Below are 20,109 nucleotides of genomic sequence, written 5' to 3'. Positions count from 1 at the left end.
CTTCACACATCCCTCCCCCCTTTTCGTTGCGCCTCCTGTTTATCGTCCAGCTAAAAGATGGCGTTAGCGGCTAGCTAAAACGATTATTCTTCGTTTGATTGAATTAATTATGTCGGTGGGAATAATTAGTCATTGCAAATACTTTATTACTCTTGAGATGGGACTTAAAAACATAGATTATAGCACTTGTGTTCGCACAATAACGCACCGTGATTGTTTGTTGGGCCTTCTCGCATACAGAGGCCTGTTTTTTTAGGGAGTGGACGAGAGGTTGACAAACTTCAACTCCCAGCAACATTGCTGAGAAGTTAGGTCAAAGGGTAATTTCTTCCATTTGTCATGCCGGTATGTGTAGTATTTTTGTTCATTTCCAGACATTTTTGACAAACTTTGGAAATGGATTAAGATGAAAATACACTAGAGGAGATAATTTGTTAACCATGTTTAATAATGTATAACTTTATGATGTAGCCTAAGAAAATTGAAAAGTAAAATGCACAAAAATAATGATCCACATTTCTGCCCCTCAGTCCCCCTGTCAACATCCATGTCATCACTTTCTGTCTGAAGTGACTTGTTATTGAGGATAATTAGAAGAGCAGGTGGGTTGGAGACAATTAGTGGCATCATGGCGTCAAAGCCAGTGCCTGGGATCCAGAAACATGGGACATGGGCAGGCAACCCCAGAGAAGTGTCCTCAGTCTCCCCAGAGACCTCTCTGACCTGGTGCCTGTCACAGCTCTCTAAACCTGAGAGAGCAGCAGCTGAGGACCACAAGCCAGGCACTGCAGGGCCGGACACCAGTGGACACAGACAGCTGGCCAAGAGGGTCAAAGCTGGGCAGTGGCGAGCACTGGTGGCCATCCGCACACAGCACATTAAAGGAGGAAGCAGTGGGATAGCTCGATTCCGAGGCCAGGGTGGACTGCGCACTCTCCTGGACCTGCTAAAGCACCCTGAGTGTTCCAGGAAGACTCTGGACCTGGCTCTCAGCATCCTGGCTAACTGCTGCACTGAGAGACAGACACGAGTTGAGGTGAGACAGAAGGGGGTGTAGGACAAATCCGGGCTGCTACACATTTACATTGATTGAATATGAATGTTTAGTATGAACAGTTGTGACTTACATTATGATATTTAATGTTTTTCTCCCCTCTAAAGGTTATGAAGCTTGATGGAATATCTATTGTGGGCAAGTGACTATCACAATACGTTTAAATCATTAATTTCACATGATGGTGAGAATTTCAGAAATGTAAGTTTGCTCTTCCTCTCTTAGTGGGTATTTTGAAGAAGAATGTAGCCATGGAGACGATCCAGAACAGAGCAGCCCGGGCCTTGGGGAACTTGGCCATGGACCCAGAGAGTTCCACACTTATCCACTCTGCCGGTAAGTTTAAAAAAAATGTTGTAATGATTTTGGCTGCCTGTGTCTGTTTGTTTGTACATCACTTTCTGATGCTATTTTTGTTTTGTAGTACAGTACCAGTCAAACGTTTGGAAACGGTTTCTCTTTATTTGTACTATTATCTACATTGTAGAATAAGAGGGAAGACATCAACTATGAAATAACACATATGGAATCACGGAGTAACTATAAGTGTTAAACAAATCAAAATATATTTTGTATTTTTTATTCTTCAAATTAGCTGCCTTAATGACAGTTTTGCACACTCTTTGCATTCTCTCAACCAGCTTCACCTGTCCTGTTGATAAACAAATGATAGTCCCACTAAGCACAAACCAGATGGGATGGTGTATTGCTGCAGAATGCTGTGGTAGCTATGCTGGTTAAGTGTGCCTTGAATTCTAAATAAATCACTGACCGTGTCACCAGCAAAGCACCCCCACACCATCCTCCTCCATGCTTCACAGTGGGAACCACACACATGCGGATATCACCTACTTTGTGTCTCACAAAGACATGGCGGTTGGAACCAAAAATTTCACATTTGGACTCATCAGGCCAAAGGACAGATTTCCACCGGCCTAATGTCCATTGCTCATGTTTCTTTGCCCAAGTCTCATCTTAGTGGTGTCCTTTAGGGGCGGCAGGGTAGCCTAGTGGTTGGACTAGTAACCGGAAGGTTGTGAGTTCAAACCCCCGAGCTGACAAGGTACAAATCTGTCATTCTGCCCCTGAACAGGCAGTTAACCCACTGTTCCCAGGACGTCATTGAAAATAAGAATGTGTTCTTAACTGACTTGCCTGGTTAAATAAAGGTAAAATTAAAAAATAAAATAAAAGTAGTGGTTTCTTTGCAGCAATTCGACCACGAAGGCCTGATTTCATGCAGTCTCCTCTGAACAGTTGATGTTGAGATGACGAAGCTGCTACTTGTACTCTGAAACATTTATTTGGGCTGCAATTTCTGAGGCTGGTGATTCTTAATGAACTTATTCTCTGCAGCAGAGGTAACTCTGGATCTTCCTTTCCTGTGGTGGTCCTCATGAGAGCCAGTTTCATCATAGCGCTTGATGGTTTTTGCGACTGCACTTGAAGAAACGTTTAAAGTTCTTAAAATGATCCGGATTGACTGACCTTCATGTCTTAAAGTTCTATTAAAGAGTGTCGTTTCTCTTTGCTTATTTGAGCTGTTCTTGCCATAATATGGACTTTGTTTTTTTTAACCAAATAGGGGTATCTTCTGCATACACCACTACTTTGTCACAACACAACTGATTGGCTCAAATGCATTAAGAAGGAAAGAAATTCCACAAATAAACTTTAACAACTGACATCTGTTAATTGAAATGCCTTCCAGGTGACTACCTCATGAAGCTGGTTGAGAGAATGCCTTGACAGCTTTGCACACACTTGGCAAAGGGTGGCTATTTTGAAGAATCTCAAACATAAAATATATTTTGATTTGTTTAACACTTTTATGGTTACTACATGATTCCATATGTGTTCTTTTCATAGTTTTGATTTCTTTACTATTATTCTACAATGTCGAAAATAGTAAAAATAAAGAAAAACCCTTGAATGAGTAGGTGTGTCCAAACTTTTGACTGGTACTGTATAAGTTGAACATTAGATTTTGTCCCTGAAAAATAATTGCTTTTCTGTTTTTGACACAGGTGGTGTTCCACTCCTGCTCCTCTGCGTCTCTCTTGCATCTGCCCCATCCCCTCCCTCTGATGACCCACTGGAAGCCCCTTCCTCTAAACTAGAGTGTGCTCAGTCGGCTGCCCGTGCCCTCCTCTACCTTGCAGACACCCCCTCAAACCGCCTTTTACTGCTCACCCAGGGTACTCTGACTGCTCTCTCCCCGCTCATTGCCCCAGAGTACCCTCTGGGGCTGAGGAGAGCAGCACTCCGGACCCTCCATGAGCTCACCAGGAGCTGTGGTGTAGAGTGTGCTAGAGAGGTGTCCCGATCTGGGGTTCTAGCTCAGCTAGGTGTCATGGCTTCGGGAGAGGCCGCTAAACCATTTGAGGAGCTTGCGTTGAAAACCCTGGCCAACATGTGCACTCAAGGCTGCTTACGTCCTCTGGTGGGTTCCCTGGGGGTAATCCAGAAGTTTACGGAGGAGGTCAAGAAGGACGGCCTGAAGTCTGGAGTGTTCCTCAAGGCTCTCTGCTTATGCTGCAAAGAGGCAGTGAACCGGGCCAAAGTGAAGGAGAGTGGCGGTCTGGAGGTGTTGATTAGCTTCCTTGGTGTCCATCGGAGCCACCCCCTCGATCGATTGGTCATTCTGGCCTGTGTTGACTTTGTCTATGACGAAGCTGCCCTGGAACAGTTACAAGAATTGGGAATAGTCCCCCTGCTAGTTGCTCGGTTAGTGGAGCTGGCTAAAGGTGAGGAGCCATCTGCTGGGAAGATGGATGTGAGCCTCACCTCTACCATGTTTGCGTCAGAGCTGCTGTCTACGTCATGTTTCGACTCATTTGACTTTCCTCCCCCAGAGGGGAACAGGAAAGAGGAGATGGGGAAGGAGCATGTCCTTGGGTCATCCAGCTTTCTTAGCCTGAGGTGAGTGAACAGACTCACATTTGCCCCCCTCTGAGTTTGTGCACCTGTGATTTATTTGAGTTTTGTAAAAATGGTTATCTGACCTGTCCTATTGCTGCTCCTCCAGGTCCTGGTTGGTGTCTGAAGGTTTGATCTCCTCTGAGGGGGATCTTCTTGACTCTCCTGGAGGCACGGAGGGAGATTGGGGGAGTCTTCATATCCCTTCTTCTCCCAAAACGTCTTCCACTGATTGTCATTCCCCTTTAAAATGCTTATCTCCTACCCGCTCACTACCTTCCTCCACTCCCTTATCCGTACCCAAATCTCAGAGTCAATCCACCCGCTCTACCTCAACGAGTTCTCCAGCTCAGGTCCACATGTCATCTCCCTCAAAAACCGCTGATCTGTCTCCCTGTGTCCCTCTGCCCTCCTCTACCTCCACCGCCCAGCCCGGCTCCTCTACCTCCACCCCCCAAGCCCAGTCTGGCTCCTCCACCTCTGCTCTCCATTCCTCAACTATCCCACCCCTCACTTCCGTCTCCTCATCCAAGTTCTCCTCCCCTCCACGGAAAAGGCCACGTGTCCCCTCAACCACCCGCTCCAGTGTGGTGCCCCTCGACACCCCTCCCACAGTGTCCCGACCCCAGGCCTATCACCACCCGTACCACCCTGAGCCTTGGGCCCCAGAGTCTCCCATCCTGCTGCTGCTCTCACGCTTCTCTCACGCCACGGACCCCAGCGCTGCTCTGGTCAACTCAGGCATCATTTCTGGCCTACTGTTTTACCTCAGCCAGCATCAGGACCCCAGCGGCAGGTGCTTCCGCATGCTGTGCCGGCTGAGCTGCAACCCCAACTGTCTGCAGGCGCTGGTCAGGACTGGCTCAGTGGCTCTGATCCGCCATCACCTGGTCCAGAGAGGGAGTGACCCTGAGAGTTGGGGAGCTGGAGAGAGGCAGACTGATAGGGTCAAGGCCAAAGTGAAACAGCTTGGTAAGTTTAATTGATGTACTTGGTCATAAAGTTTGGTTTTTAGTTTTATGTAATAGTACTGCTGTAAATTTTGGGGTTTAATTTCTTGTGCATTTGTGTTTAGGTCTTGCTCTGCTTAGTAATCTACGTGTTCAGTGTGAGTCTGGATTTGGTTCTGGAGTCCTGAGCCATGTGATTCTGTCTGGCTCAGAGTCAGACAAGCTGAACTGTGCTCTGTCTCTACCACTAGTAAATGGGTAAGCCAAATTGTCTTGTGTGGAATGTTATGAAATGTATACCAACTGTAATCTGACATCAATTTGTGTTCCCTAACAGTAACAAGGTTCTCTTGAAGAAACTTCTTCTAGACAACGGTGGTCTACTCTTGGCTCTGGAGCCCCTTGGATGTAATGAGGACGAGGAAGAGGAAGACCATCACACCAGTGAATGCCGACGACTCCTCTCAGATTGTCTCAACTCACCGCAACATGTCTCCGCCCCCCAGCTCCACTCTCTATATTTCTCCCTGCTGATTGGATGCCTCTCTAGTCTGATGGGTTGCCCCAAAACAGTACTGGCTAAAAGAAGGTGCAGGGTACTCAGTCCTATCAAACCCCTGTCAGTCTCACAAACTGGTAAAGCTTCACCCCCTCCCTTAAAAAAGCCTTGTCTGGTCAATATCTGTGCTTACAATGACTCAACCTTTGACCTCCTCTTCCTGCTGGACGATGGGAGCCAGGTGTCAGCCAATAGGGAAGCAGTGGCTGGGGCCGAGGGAACCGAGGTGGTGGGGTCAGAGTACTTCAGGGCCCTGTTGAGGGGGAGCTTTGGAGAGGCCCAAGGGAGAACTGGGGAGGCCATCCCCATCAGGGATGTGAGCCAAGGCATGCTGCTACCTGTACTGCACTATCTGCATGGCTGTCGCCTGAACAAGGACGAGGAGACTGCAGAGGAACAGTGGGATGAGACGGAGAGAGAAGGCAGAGGAGAGTGTCAGATTTTGGGATTCTTGGCCTCTGAGGGGCTGGGTGTCTGGAGAGACGGGGTAGAAGAACCCTCACCAGAGGCACAGAGCTTCCAGAAGACCCCCCTAGCTGAGACGATGATGGGGGCCTGTAGGTTTTTGGTGACAGAGTTGCAGAGGGAGGTGGAGGATCTGTGTGTGTCTTTGCTGTCCTGCTCTGCCAAGAATGCTGGTCGAATTGCAGACGTTGGCAAAAAGCCCCCACCTAACATGGACCAATATGGGTCAGAGGGAGAGTCTGCTGACGAGAGCCTGGCAAACCGCACATCTGGACTAGAGTTGAGTGGTTCTGAGGCCCAGACAGACTCCTTGTCCCCCACAGTGACAGCAGGCCAGGCTGAGTCACTACATGGCTCTGGACTCCAACCCTGTCAGCAGACAGAGGGTAGACGGCACTCTGCCCCTGGACCAGGCCAGAAGGGCAATAGTGCACCAAAGACAACGTCAGGACTGGAGACTTGTGTCAATCCGCTGAAATCAAGTTCTGCCTCAAAGTGCTGCAAAAGACGTTCTAAACTGCGGAGTGTTTCAAACACACAGAAGGTTGCGGATTCTGTACAGGACTCTAAAGTTGGTCCTGGAAGATGGACCCTTCTACCACAGGTGTATTGGTTTTCCCAACGGTACAGCTATCCTGGACTGGGCAGGGCCTGCCTGTCCCTACTGCTGGGCTCTCAGGGCTTCTCCCAGCCCCGCCCTTCTTCCCTGGCTGCAGACTGCCTGCGCAGACTGGCCAGAGAGGCAGACTGTACAGAGACTCTGAAACGTGACCTCGTGAGTCTGGCCACCATGGCCCTGAGCTGAGAGGGGGAGGAAAGAGGGGTGTTGGATGGGGATAGAGGAGAGGAGAAACAGAGGATCAAATAGATTATTAGGGATGGTATGAGATCATGTGATTGTCTCTCCAGTGACACTGAAGTTAACGTTTGTCATTGTGAGAAGTCTTCACAACATGATTAGCCTTCCTTCCTTGTGAATATCTGTCTTTGTCTCACAACAAATAACCTTTATATTCCAATATTGGTGTTTACAAAAGTAATTGAAGTTTGAATGATTTTCTTCAGAATAGTACATTTATATTTAAAGGAGTCATGCTGCCATTTAACGGGATGGGTTCTCAGACAGTGAATCATGGGGAAAATAATTATCTCATGGTGCACTGTAAATTAAATTGTATTATAATGAAAGCATTAGCATAATGTAATATGCTAAATACTTTTGTTGCATGTAATGTTAATTTTTTTTATATTTTCAGTTTGCTTTTGAAATATACACAGCTGTCCTGTAAATGTCCTGTATTGACTTGGATCACTCTAATAATCAGGTGGGACTGGGTGCCATGTTGTATATGCTGTAAATAAAGTGAACTTTAGGAGTAGCTGCAAGGTGACGATAACAGAGATCAGCTTTCACTCGCCTCATGTGAATCCACGCTCCTCAATAAATCTGTTTAGACGTCTTTCTCTTTTGTCCTGTCTGAAAAGGAATACTGTATCTAAAGGACAAGACAGATCAACACGAATGTTGGCTATGCACAGTAGATCACCTGCTCGGTGCTCAGACAAACAGTGGTGATTCAACATGTAGAATTGTCGGGAAATGAACAGAAAATGACAGCCACTGTTCTGTGATAAGAGCAAGGCCACACCCACTACGCACAGCCAACGTCTGTGTTGGTCTGTCTTGTCCTCAATGTATGTTTGGTGTTCAGAACTGGAATATATGTATGTTTACATACTAGTTCCATTCACCTTACACATAACATCAGACAGTTGGAGGTAAACAAATGAGAAGCCACTCAGTGTGTGTGTGATACAGTAAAAGTAGTATATTTTTTTATTTCTATCTGACTGGGAGCACCACAGTCAGTAGTGTTGCTAATTGGCCCCTTAGTCAGTAGCATAATGCCAGGTTCATTAGAGCTATTCAGCACGTAGCAATCAGGGAAGGTGGATAGTCAGCATAGAGTTAGGAGGTTTCCTTAGTGGCGGGGGCCCTCATAACCCTCAGGAAGAGCATTTTCATGAGGGTTGTGGAAGAGAGAGTGGTTGCCATCACCCCAGGGCCATTTCTGAAAGAGAAAGTTGTTTTAGTCATTCAGGATAGATTGGATAAAACTAGACCTATGTTCAGAAGGACATCCCACTATTACTACCAATCCTAACATGTAGATGATGAACTGTGAGTGAAGATAGTCTGTTGGTTAACAGAGTGCCTCCTGTATCACCTTGGTGCGGATGCGAAGGTGTGAGTAGGCCACAAACTCAGGGGGTTCATGGGAGTGCTGCTGCATCTTCATGTAGGCATTGGCGATGCAGACGGCCACACCAGGTAGGGCCAACACAAACGACAGGATCTTCCAGGTCCTAGCTGTGGAGGTCAAACCATTTCCACTAGATCAGACTCAACGGTTCTGTGTGACCCTGAGTTATCAAGGCTTGGGTACATCACAACACCAGCATAACTAAGTAACAGAGCAGCTCCAAACACTGATGATCCAGTTTAGATTTCAGTGACTCAGCCTTGGTTCCTTGTCTCAGGCTCTGACATGCAGGACAGCAGCGCCTCAATTACAATATGATACATTTGTAAGTCACCTGACAGGCCTCAATACAGCAGAGCACAAACATTTAATGAATGTTAGAAGAAGACTGCCAACTTTCCACAAACCTCTGTTAATGTTAAACCCAAAAGCCCAACTGAACACAAAAGGTGCAGAGAGAATATAACACAATATGAGAAGAGTTAAGTACATTACACACACCTGATCCTCCCTCATGGCCTGCGTGTGATGCAGCAGATAATACCCTGCGGGCCGCCATCGATGCAGGAGACGCCATTCCTGTGGAGTACAGACAGACAACTTTTAAACCAATGGACAGAGGATAGAACTGGGAATTAGTTTCTATGTTTGTGTAGACAGAGGCAGTAGGCTATGTTCAGATGAGTAGATTTATTCCTTTTAGAAAAGTGCTATTATATTTAAAGGTAATTTATTACACCCTATAGACAAGGTGAAATCATCCAGGTCCAGGCCCACACGTTATCCATGTTAAAGGTTTGTATTGTGGCTCCTCTACCCCAGCAACTTCACATACAGTAAGTAGGTCAAGCTAAAGCTCTCAATAAACCGTCAGATACCCCATTAAAATGTCTCACAATACATGTTAACTGACAGTAAATGTCTAACCTAGTCATTTTCAAATGAAGTCAAATACATTTGATAAATATTGGGTTTTAAATACCTAAATGAAAAGTAAAGTTTAAAAACAGACAGAAGCCATGCCATAGGCCTGTTGATATTACTGGTGATCAGAAATGGGAAACACTTGGGAAGCTAAAATTAAACAAATACCATCAAATCTATAAAAACTTTCTGTTCTTTATCCCAAAACGTTTAACTCACCTTTAATTTTGTTGGTCAGTCCCTTTCTCTTTCTGCACCTTTATGTCTGTTTGTCCTTCAGCCTGTCCTGGACTGAACAGAACTGCGAGACTCCTCCCCGTTGCAACCTGTCCGTCTGCCAAGAAATATCAAGTTTATATTTGGTCAAGTGCAAAAGGCAGGCCGGGAGATCTGTGATAGAGAGGAAGAAGGAATGGGATGGGTGTTTGACATTGTTGTGTTTTTGTTTTTGATTGGTGTTTTTAAATCACTGATGAAGGATTTTGTTTTTAATTTGCTGTTTTATACTCTTGTGAATTCAATGTTTTTTACTAGATTACTTGTACTTTTTCATGTTGTCTGTCTGTAATTTTTTTTGTAATGACTTGGTGCTGCCTATCTTGGCCAGGGCGCTCTTGAACAAGAGATTTTAATGTCAATGAGCCCTTTCTGGTTAAATAAAGCTTAAATAAATAAATACAATTAGTCTCTTTGTTAACTGCACATGAGATGTGTGTGTGTGTGTGTGTGTGTGTGTGTGTGTGTGTGTGTGTGTGTGTTGAAACATTCATTCAAATCTGCGGTTGACCTATCAAACCAGCGCGGTGTACAGGAGTAGGATCACCCTGTTTGAGGAGAACCTTCCTGCAATGCTGGAAAAAAAACTTCTGAACTTTGTAATTTGCACTTTGAAATTTCAAACTTGATTTTCCGTTACGGAAAATACACATTAGGCTAATTATAATCCACATAATAATTCACAGTTTCTGTTGCTGCGGGATTATTTTCCTGCTGTGTAAATGCTCGGCACTTTTGCACTTGACCAAATAAAAACTTGATATGCTAGGCATTTACACTAAAGCCGGCTACAATTAAGATCCTACACCTGTAATAGTAGTAGGTCCCAGTTTTGTTCATTCTAATTCTGCGCATGACCACACCCACGTGAGATTGATAGATTACCATGAACGGCATCACATGTTGATCAGATGGAGGAAAAGGGTCTGAAGTGGGAAAATAGCGCCTGATAAAGTTTTGAAATAGATGGTCTGTATTTCCTTTATGTTTTTGTTTAAGAGTTCACAAGAAGGCTAATGTGTCAAGCAATTCTGCACACCTAATTACATAGGGTTGGCATTTGTAGATAAATGTATTTTCATCAACTATACTTCAGTTACATAGAGAATGGTCAGTGTTCGCCTGTACAATCAGAAGTTGTGAATATGACTGATAGGTGTGTCTGCTAATCATGGTGCAGCTGACCTGTCCCTTTAATTTACTGAAGTCTGACTTGAATCTGGTCCAGCTGGAATTTGTACAAGTACAGAAATAGCTCTCACTGTGTGTCACAGGGTAACAGTATGCCCTGATCTCCTGCCGGTTAGTCAGTGGCAGTCACAGTGCAGCACCCATACATCTTCCTAGATAGTGAGCGTTCTATACCTACAGACTGAACTTTGTATTGCTGAATGTTGAGCTATCTCTCTCATAGTTGGGCTGGACGTGTGTGTGTGTCAGATAATAGTGTCCGTGGTGTAGGCCTACGGTATTGAAGCTGCCAGAACCATGGGTTTAATGCTGCACATTTGGGTTTGAAATTAAATACTGAATATTGACATTCAAAGAAGAGATAGCAAATACATCTAGAAGTGTAGTATTGCTTCACTATATATAAGTATAATATCAGAACAGTAGCGGTGGGTGGGTAAGAAAAGCCATATTACAACCTATGTGTAATAATTGTGTTGTTTGCTCTATAACCTGTTAGTTCATGTGCCTTGCGGCCTTGATATGTAGACCTAAAGGCCGAGACAATAAGAAGACACAGTGGCAGAATAAATTCAACTACAGCTTTGTTTCATCACAAAAGCGACAAGCAACCTCTGTCCAGTGAAGTCCACAAAGCATATTGCATGTAGCAAACAGTTACACGACCTACAGCATGATCAAGCAAGTTACTGTTTCCGACATTTTCGGCCCACTAAACTAGGGATTTGGAACCACGGAGAGTTACCGCAAGTCGCAAAGGAAACAGGAGCTGCCTACACTATTCCAGCACCATTTCAATTTCAACATTTCAACATCATCAAATCACCTATGCTTAGTCTAATACAGTGACAACTAAAATATACCAACAACATTTACTCCAATCGACGTAAGCTAAATATGATGTGGCTGTTGATGTTCTGAATTCTGTGTGCGTGGGTGCTCGTTCATGCAAGAGGAATAAACATGTTGACTCACCCGACTTGGAGAGAAATGCCAATGCCATCCTCCTCTCTTTCATGTTGACGAAACGATCTATCATTTTGTCATACAGTACACAAATGTATTGTTGTTGTCTTAGGTTACCTGGCTAAAATGCTTGCTCGCAAGCCTAACTTCCTTTCATGAACCATGTTAGCAAGTTAACATTAACCTTCTACATCTAGCTACATATTGCATGTCCATCCTCTCAGGCCAAGGGCACAATGTACGAATTAATGGTTGGATCAGAATCGGAGTAATAATCATTGGCCAGTACGGAGAATTAAGTAAAACCACAAGTCCAAATCCATATCTCCATCCATGGCTAATTTAGGAAAGGGACAATTTTAGCTAGCTAGTTAGCCACCGGGGACAACAACACAATGAGATGCAACAATTCAAGTTGTTTCTGTCGATGACTTATTCTCTCGATACGATTTGATAGGAGTCACACCAAATCCAAGTTGGCTACTTTTGACACTTTGTTTTGGTGCACCAGGATCATTAACAGTTGAGCTCACTCAGTTTAGCTCAACGCTGATTGGCTATTATTTTATACTTTTTTTCGTCATGGGAGGTCAAATGCTCGCTGGCTTCCTTTGCATTCAATGCTACAGGTGGCTACAATGTCATACTCTTTTGGAACTACACATACAGTGACAGAGGGGCGCTGTTTCACTTGCTCGGATGCTTTCTCCGGTGAGATACAGTACAGTCGTGCCCAAATGTTTTGGATGACACAAATATTAATTTCCACAGAGTCTGCTGCCTCAGTGTCTTTAGATAAAAGTCAGATGTTACTATGGAATACTGAAGTATAATTACAAGCATTTCATAAGTGTCAAAGGCTTTTATTGACAATTACCTGACCCTTCTTTTTCAAGACCTCTGCATGCTGTCAATTAACTTCTGGGCCACATCCTGACTGATGTCAACCCATTCTTTTATAATCAATGCTTGGACTTTGTCAGAATTTGTGGGTTTTTGTTTGTCTACCTGCCTCTTGAGGATTGACCACAAGTTCTCAATGGGATTAAGGTCTGGGGAGTTTCCTGGCCATGGACCCAAAATATCAATGTTTTGCTCCGCGAGCCACTTAGTTATCACGTTTGCCTTATGGCAAGGTGCTCCATCATGCTGGAAAAGGCATTGTTTGTCACCAAACTGTTCCTGGATGGTTGGGAGAAGTTGATCTCGGAGGATGTGTTGGTACCATTCTTTATTCATGTTCTTAGGCAAAATTGTGAGTGAGCCCACTCCCTTGGCCGAGAAGCAACCCCACACATGAGTGGTCTCAGGATGCTTTACTGTTGGCATGACACAGGACGGATGCTAGAGCTCACCTTGTCTTCTCCGGACAAGCTTTTTCCGGATGCCCCAAACAATCGGAAAGAGGATTCATCAGAGAAAATGACTTTGCCCCAGTCCTCAGCAGTCCAATCCCTGTACCGTTTGCAGAATATCTGTCTCTCCCTGATATTTTTCCTGGAGAGAAGTGGCTTCTTTGCTGCCCTTCTTGACACCAGGCCATCCTCCAAAAATCTTGGCCTCTCTGTGCGCGCAGATGCATTCACTCACACCTGCCTGCTGCCATTCCTGAGCAGGCTCTGTACTGGTGGTGCCCCAATCCCGCAGCCGAATCAACTTTAGGAGACGAACCTAGTGCTTGCTGGACTTTCTTGGGCGCCCTGAAGCCTTCTTCACAACAATTGAACCGCTCTCCTTGAAGTTCTTGATGATCCGATAAATGGTTGATTTAGGTGCAATCTTACTGGCAGCAATATCCTTGCCTGTGAAGCCCTTTTTGTGCAAAGCAATGATGACGGCACGTGTTTCCTTGTAGGTAACCATGGTTGACAGAAGAGGAACAATGATTCCCTCTTTTTGAAGCTTCCAGTCTGTTATTCAAACTCAATCAGCATGACAGAGGGATCTCCAGCCTTGTCCTCGTCAACACTCACACCTGTGTTAACGAGAGAATCACTGACCTGATGTCAGCTGGTCCTTTTGTGGCAGGACTGAAATGCAGTGGAATTTTTTTTTTGTGGATTCAGTTAATTTGTATGGCAAAGAGGGACTTTGCAATTAATTGCAATTCATCTGATCACTCTTCATAACATTCTGGAGTATATGCAAATTGCCATCATACAAACTGAGGCAGCAGACTTTGTGAAAATTAATATTTGTGTCATTCTCAAAACTTTTGGCCACGACTGTACTTTCAGCCTCTTGTGATTTGAAGGAAAAGGATTAAAAACAAAAGATACATTATTTTATATGTTTTTAAAATATTTTTTTCTTGGTGAGTTTTGTGGGGAAGCCTGGCCTCTCTTGGCATCCATGAATGCACGCCAACCAACCAACTCAATGTTTTTTTACGGTCTGGGTACAGTTTTTTTACTGACCACCAGATGGGGCATTGTGTGGCTATGGCAGGATATCCAATTGACAAAGATTTTCACCCTCCTGTTTGGTGTTTCTCTAACTTGCCTAGATGCCTATTACTTCTCCCTCAACATCCATATGTGATCCTAGAGAAAATTATGCCTCACTGTATTTTCCCAAATATTTTTTAACCTACTTTCAGTAGGCTATTAGTTCCCTGAAATCAGTTCAACTCCTCTTCAGCCTACAAGACTGTCTTTTTGTGTGTTTATGATGTGTGTGTAACCATGTGAGTTTCCTCTGTGTCTCTGTGTGTAATGTGTGTGTAACCATGTGAGTTTCTTCTGTGTGCGATGTGTGTAACCATGTCCGTTTTGTCTGTGTATGATGTGTGAAACCATGTGAGTTTCCTCTGTGTCTGTGTGTATATGATGTGTGTAACCATGTGAGTTTCCTCTGTGTCTGTGTGTATATGATGTGTGTAACCATGTGAGTTTCCTCTGTGTCTGTGTGTATATGATGTGTGTAACCATGTGAGTTTCCTCTGTGTCTGTGTATATGATGTGTGTAACCATGTGAGTTTCCTCTGTGTCTGTGTATATGATGTGTGTAACCATGTGAGTTTCCTCTGTGTCTGTGTATATGATGTGTGTAACCATGTGAGTTTCCTCTGTGTCTGTGTGTAACCATGTGAGTTTCCTCTGTGTCTGTGTGTAACCATGTGAGTTTCCTCTGTGTCTGTGTGTGAGCCAGCCTGTCCTTTTATAAGTGTGAATCCTTTATTTTCACACTATTTGTTGAGTGTTCCCGTCTCTGTCTGAGGAGCTTCCAGCTCCAATGCAAACAGCAGTGAGAGCCAGGCGTGAAGTCAGCCTGTCAGGGTTAGGGTTAGCCAGTCATGCAGGCAACCAGTCTGGTCGTCTGGCCCTGTGTTATTGTAGGCACATGTTATGTTTTACTGTGCGCGTGCATACGCACTCATCAAGGCTTACATTGATACACACACACACATTCACTCACACACACAAGTGTGTACACACACACACACACACACACACACACACACACACACACACACACACACATGCAAAGCTCGCACACTTTGACTGTATGCTTTCAAAATGCCAAGATAAATATTGAGATGGCGTGAGCGGTTAGTACCACCCTGGCATAGCGTTGACAATAAGTTGAGAGCATGTGCCCTGTTAGACGAGTCAAATCAGGCCATGCCAGCTCCAGAGGGGCTCCTGGGTCTGATATAGACCATTCAGTACTCCTGCCCCAATAAAGTCACTTCACACTTACACCAGACAAAAAGAACTCAAACAAATTCTTTCTAGTTATTTTCTTTCTCTGTCTTGGTTTAGTCACAGAAATGACATGGTCAACCATGGTCACATCCATGTTGTCTGTATCAGATGTATTGTGAGGGGTGATCCATTGTTGTTTAAAGTCATTTTGCAGTGGTACAGAGTTGCATATCCAAACATTACAACATTGGTCTTGAAAACATAGTATACTGAGCATTTGATGAGGGCGCCTCGAACAGCTAGTCCGTCAATTTGTGTCTGTATTTTTTATGACACTGAACTGAATTTAAACATTGTTCTGCATCACTGTCTGTATTTTTCACACACTGTCTGGTGGGTGGCAAATGAGGTTGGGACTAGGTAAGTCATGATCAGATGAAGTAGAAACGTTTCAAATCAAGACCTGTGACTATTACGTCGTTGGAAAGCTTTTCAGCTCTGCCGATTGGACGAAGGGCTTGAATATTTCCTTTAGAGGTTTTGACTGTCGTTCAGTAGGAAGAGAGGGAAGAGGTGAGGGATGGAAGATAAAGAAGCTCTGTAAGGACACACCTTCATGTGAAATTCTATGAAAGTGGAAATTGCAAACAGCATAGACAGGGTAGATATACTGCCTTGGATGTGGAGAGATAGAGATGCAGGGAGAAAGTGAATATTGAGAGTTAGAGGACATGTAGAAACAGCTATCAGGGGAATGAGATGGGCAGTAGAGATGTGAAGATACTGACGCAGAGGGGTCAGCGAGAGGGTGCTCAGGAGTGGGTGTGAAGTGGGAGGGGTCTGGTCAAGACACAGGGCAAAAGGTTCAGAGGTTTAATTCCCTGTGGGGACAGTCAATCTCTCACTATGTTCACTAATGCAAACATGTGCACCCAACAGTACTGTGTTTACTTATGCACTGAACAAAACTATAAACGCAACATGCAACAATTTCAAAGATTTGACAGAGTTACAGTTCATTAAAGGAAATCAGTCAATTGAATTAAATTCATTAGGCCCTAATTTATGGATTTCACATGACTGGGAAAACAGATATACATCTATTGGTCACAGATTCCTTAAAAAAAAAGGAAGGGGCGTGGATCAGTCATTATCCTGTGTGGCCACCATTTTCCTCATGCAGCACAACACATCTTCTTCGCATAGAGTTGATCAGGCTGTTGATTGGGGCCTGTGGAATGTTGTCCCACTCCTCTTCAATGGTTGTGCGAAGTTGCTGGATATTGTTGGGAACTGGAACTGTCGACCCAGAGCATCCCAAACATGCTCAATGGGTGACATGTCTGGTGAGTATGCAGACCATGGAAGAACTGGGACATTTTCAGCTTCCAGGAATTGTGTACAGATGCTTGTGGCATGGGGCTGTGCATTGTCATGCTGAAACATGAGGTGATGGTGACGGATGAATGGCACAACAATGGGCCTCAGGATCTTGTCACGCTATTTCGCTACATTCAAATTGCCATTGATAAAATGTAATTGTGTTTCTTGTCCATAGCTTATGCCTACGCATACCATAACCCCAGTGCCACCATGGGGCACTCAGTTCACAGTGTTGACATCAGCAAACCGCTCGCCCACATGACGCCATACACGCTGTCTACCATCTGCCCGGTACTGTCAAAACCGGGATTTATCTGTGAAGAGCACACTTCTCCATTGAGCCAGTGACCATCAAAGGTGAGCGTTTGCCCACTGAAGTCGGTTATGAAAACGAACTGCAGTCAGGTCAAGAACCTGGTCAGGACAACAAGCATGTAGAGGAACTTCCCTGAGACTGTTTCTGACATTTTGTGCAGAAATTCTTCAGTTGTGCAAACACACAGTTTCATCAACTGTTCGTGTGACTGGTCTCAGACCATCCCACAGGTGAAGAAGCCAAGATGTGGAGATCCTGGACTGGCGTGGTTACACGTGGTTTGCAGTTGTGAGGCCGGTTGGATGTACTGCTAAATTTCTCTCTATGGTAGAGAAATTAACATTAAATTATCTGGCAACAGCTCTGGTGGACATTCCTGCAGTTAGCATACCAATTGCACACTTCTTAAAAACTTGAGATATCTGTTGCATTGTGTTGTGTGACAAAACTGCACATTTTGGAGTGGCCTTTTATTGTCCCCAGCACAAGGTGCACCTGTGTTATGATCCTGCTTTTTAATCAGCTTCTTGATATGCCACACTTGTGAGGTGGATGAATAATTTTGGCAAAGGAGAAATGCTTACTAACAGAGATGTAAACTTATTTGTGCACAAAATTTGAGCGAAATAAGGTTTTTGTGCATATTGAAAAATCCTGGGTGACTTTTTATTCAGCTCATGAAACATGTTACCGACACTACATGTTGCATTTATATTTTTGTTCAGTGTAATTCAATACACAAAATAAGGACAATGCACTACCAGCTGATGCAAAAGGATGCAAGTTTCAAGTTTTATTTGTCACGAGTACAGTGAAATGCTTAACTTGCAAGCTCTTCCCTACAGTGCAGTAGTCAATATCAAAATAGTTTATACAAAAAAACATAAGAAATAACAAAGAAAGAAAAATGCATAGAGTTGCTAAAGCATAGACACGTATCCATCAGACTATCTCACTCTGTTTTCTAAGTGGCTGGACAGAGACCCTGCCTGTCTGTTTTGGTGGGGTAACCCTGGCTGTAGACACTAAAACAAACCTTTAATACTGAGAATACACCATCAATATTGTCACTGTCTGACTCAGTCAGCAGGGGATTTGGAATGGAGACGGAGACGGGGGGCTTTATAGTGGAATCTTCCATATGCCGTCACTGAGAGTCAACAGGGAAATGGAGGTGTCTGTGGACAGAAAGGCGGTTAAGTGTCTATTGTATGATCTTTCTTTCACATTGAGTGAATTCATCTGACAAGAGCTTGATAATCTTGATAACTGAACGTCAGGAGCAAGATTAAAATTGAATTATGGTCTTAAAATCGAGTATGGTGAACTTCAGTTTGGTCTTAAGGTGTCAAATATACTCAGTAATATACTCAGTTATTGTAACCAGTGGTTAAATAGCTGGGAAACAGTGGAAGGGTTGAGTTCTATTGGACTGATTGGACTGGTAGGGGCTGAAAAGTGTTAGTTATGAGATGATTTTAGCATGCCAAGTTGCCAACAGACTCATTTAAATGCAACAGTATATAGGCTAACCCCCTTGGCCCTTGTCTCAATATGTAATGGATTACCGCTGGGCACAAACTAGTTTAATCAATGTTGTTTCAACATCATTTGTCAATTTATTGTGACGTGGAAATATATGGATTTGTTGTTTTTATGTCATTATGGTAACCAAATTTCAACATAGGAAAACCTTGTATAAAATATGTTGAATTTGTACCATTAAAAAAATGTAATTTTCAACGTTACAGTGTTCATAACCCTTGACTTATTCCACATGTTGTTGTGTTACAGGCTTCATTCAAAATTGATTAAATGTATGTTACTGCACACAATACCCGATAATAACAAAGTGAAAACATGCTTTGAGGAAGTTTTGAAAATTATATTGAAAAATGAAATACAGGAATATGACATTTACCTAACTGTTTATGTAGGGTAACTTTGGCAGCGATTACAGCTTTGAGTCTTTCTGGGTAAGTCACTGAGAGTGTTCCACACCTGGATTGTGCAATATTTTCCCATTATTCTTTTACAAAATTATTTAAGCTTTGTCAAATAGCTTGTTCATCATTGCTAGACACCATTTTCAGGTCTTGCTGTAGATTTTCCGATAGATTTTAGACAGAACTGTAACTCGGCCACTCAGAAACATTCACTGTCTTCTTGGTAAGCAACTCCAGTGTTAATTTGGCCTTGTATTTTAGGTTATTGTCCTGCTGAAAGGAGAATTTCATCTTCCAGTGTCTGGTGGAAAGCAGCATGAACCAGGTTTTCCTGTAGGATTTTGCCTGTGCTTAGCACCATTTTGTTTATTTTTTAATCCTAAAAAACTCCCTAGTCCTTATCGATTACAAGCATACCCATAACATGATGCAGCTACCACTATGCTTGACAATATGGAAAGTGGTACTCAGTGATGTGTTGTGTGGGATTTGCCTCTGTCACACTCTGACCATTATTTGAGTTGTTTGTTTCTATGTTTTGTTTGGTCAGGGTGTGATATGAGTGGGCATTCTATGTTGCATGTCTAGTTAGTTTGTTTCTATGTGTTTTGGCCTGATATGGTTCTCAATCAGTGGCAGGTGTTTGTCGTTGTCTCTGATTGGGAACCATATTTAGGTAGCCTGTTTTGTATTGTGGTTCATGGGTTATTGTCTATGTTATGTTGCACGTTAGCACAGTGTCTTGTTAGTTTGTTTGTTTGTTAGTATACTTTGTGTTTTTTTCGTCTTTCATTAAAATCATGCTTTCACACCACGCTGCGCTTTGGTCTACTCAATACGACGATCGTGATAGCCTCAAACAAAACAATTTGTATTCAGGACAAAAAGTTAATGTGGCTTTGCCACATTTTTAAAAGTATTACTTGAGTGCCTTGTTGCAAACAGGATGGAGATTTTGGAATATTTGTATTCTGTACAGGTTTCCTTATTTTCACTATGTAATTTAGGATAGTATTGTGGAGTAACTACAATGTTGTTGATCCATCCTCCGTTTTCTCCTATTACAGCCATTAAACTCTTTAACTTTTTTTAAAAATCAAGCAGATTTTTTCCTCTGAACATATTTTGGCTTGCCATAACAAAGGGGTTGAATACCTATTGACTCAATACTTTTCAGCTGTTCATTTTTAATACATTTGTTACAATTTTGAAAAACATAATTCCACTTTGACATTATGGGGTATTATGT

General features: G+C 43.5%; 2 protein-coding genes across 4 annotated transcripts; one reads left to right on the top strand and one right to left on the bottom strand.

The window, feature by feature from the left end:
• The first annotated feature begins 37 nt into the window (after nucleotides 1-37).
• Nucleotides 38-7,409, top strand: LOC135554432 (armadillo repeat-containing protein 5-like). 3 transcript variants are annotated; one of them, XM_064986745.1, is made up of 8 exons: nucleotides 38-320; nucleotides 531-1,036; nucleotides 1,162-1,192; nucleotides 1,280-1,390; nucleotides 3,082-3,976; nucleotides 4,083-4,945; nucleotides 5,049-5,181; nucleotides 5,261-7,409. In XM_064986745.1, the coding sequence occupies exons 2-8, from the start codon at nucleotides 629-631 to the stop codon at nucleotides 6,750-6,752; spliced, it is 3,933 nt and encodes a 1,310-aa protein (XP_064842817.1). In that variant the 5' UTR covers nucleotides 38-320; nucleotides 531-628; the 3' UTR covers nucleotides 6,753-7,409. The 3 variants fall into 3 exon arrangements, with proteins under 3 accessions (XP_064842817.1, XP_064842816.1, XP_064842818.1); XM_064986744.1 differs by having other exon boundaries at nucleotides 38-345; XM_064986746.1 differs by lacking the exons at nucleotides 38-320; nucleotides 1,162-1,192 and having other exon boundaries at nucleotides 957-1,036.
• Nucleotides 7,410-7,752: 343 nt separating this feature from the next.
• LOC135553749 (cytochrome c oxidase subunit 6A, mitochondrial) lies at nucleotides 7,753-9,464 on the bottom strand. The gene is made up of 4 exons (XM_064985694.1): nucleotides 9,355-9,464; nucleotides 8,713-8,790; nucleotides 8,176-8,318; nucleotides 7,753-8,019 (listed from the first exon to the last, which is right to left on the bottom strand). The coding sequence occupies exons 2-4, from the start codon at nucleotides 8,786-8,788 to the stop codon at nucleotides 7,930-7,932; spliced, it is 309 nt and encodes a 102-aa protein (XP_064841766.1). The 5' UTR covers nucleotides 8,789-8,790; nucleotides 9,355-9,464; the 3' UTR covers nucleotides 7,753-7,929.
• Between the last annotated feature and the right edge of the window lie 10,645 nt (nucleotides 9,465-20,109).

This window comes from Oncorhynchus masou, chromosome 14, assembly GCF_036934945.1.
Source record: "Oncorhynchus masou masou isolate Uvic2021 chromosome 14, UVic_Omas_1.1, whole genome shotgun sequence".
In the NCBI taxonomy this organism is placed as follows: Eukaryota; Metazoa; Chordata; class Actinopteri; order Salmoniformes; family Salmonidae; genus Oncorhynchus; species Oncorhynchus masou.
Note: the sequence above shows the minus strand (reverse complement) of the source record. Positions and strands in the feature narration are given on the sequence as shown.

What these genes read in the sequence shown, in the direction of transcription:
- LOC135554432 (XM_064986745.1), top strand. Translation starts at nt 629, where the DNA reads ATGGCGTCAAAGCCAGTGCCTGGGATCCAGAAACATGGGACATGGGCA. An exon ending in CACACTTATCCACTCTGCCG is followed by an intron (nt 1,391 to 3,081) that starts GTAAGTTTAAAA and finishes TTTTTGACACAG; the next exon opens with GTGGTGTTCCACTCCTGCTC. An exon ending in TCCAGCTTTCTTAGCCTGAG is followed by an intron (nt 3,977 to 4,082) that starts GTGAGTGAACAG and finishes CTGCTCCTCCAG; the next exon opens with GTCCTGGTTGGTGTCTGAAG.
- LOC135553749 (XM_064985694.1), bottom strand. Translation starts at nt 8,788, where the DNA reads ATGGCGTCTCCTGCATCGATGGCGGCCCGCAGGGTATTATCTGCTGCA. An exon ending in AGGCCATGAGGGAGGATCAG is followed by an intron (nt 8,319 to 8,712) that starts GTGTGTGTAATG and finishes TGACCTCCACAG; the next exon opens with CTAGGACCTGGAAGATCCTG. An exon ending in ACCTTCGCATCCGCACCAAG is followed by an intron (nt 8,020 to 8,175) that starts GTGATACAGGAG and finishes TTTCTCTTTCAG; the next exon opens with AAATGGCCCTGGGGTGATGG.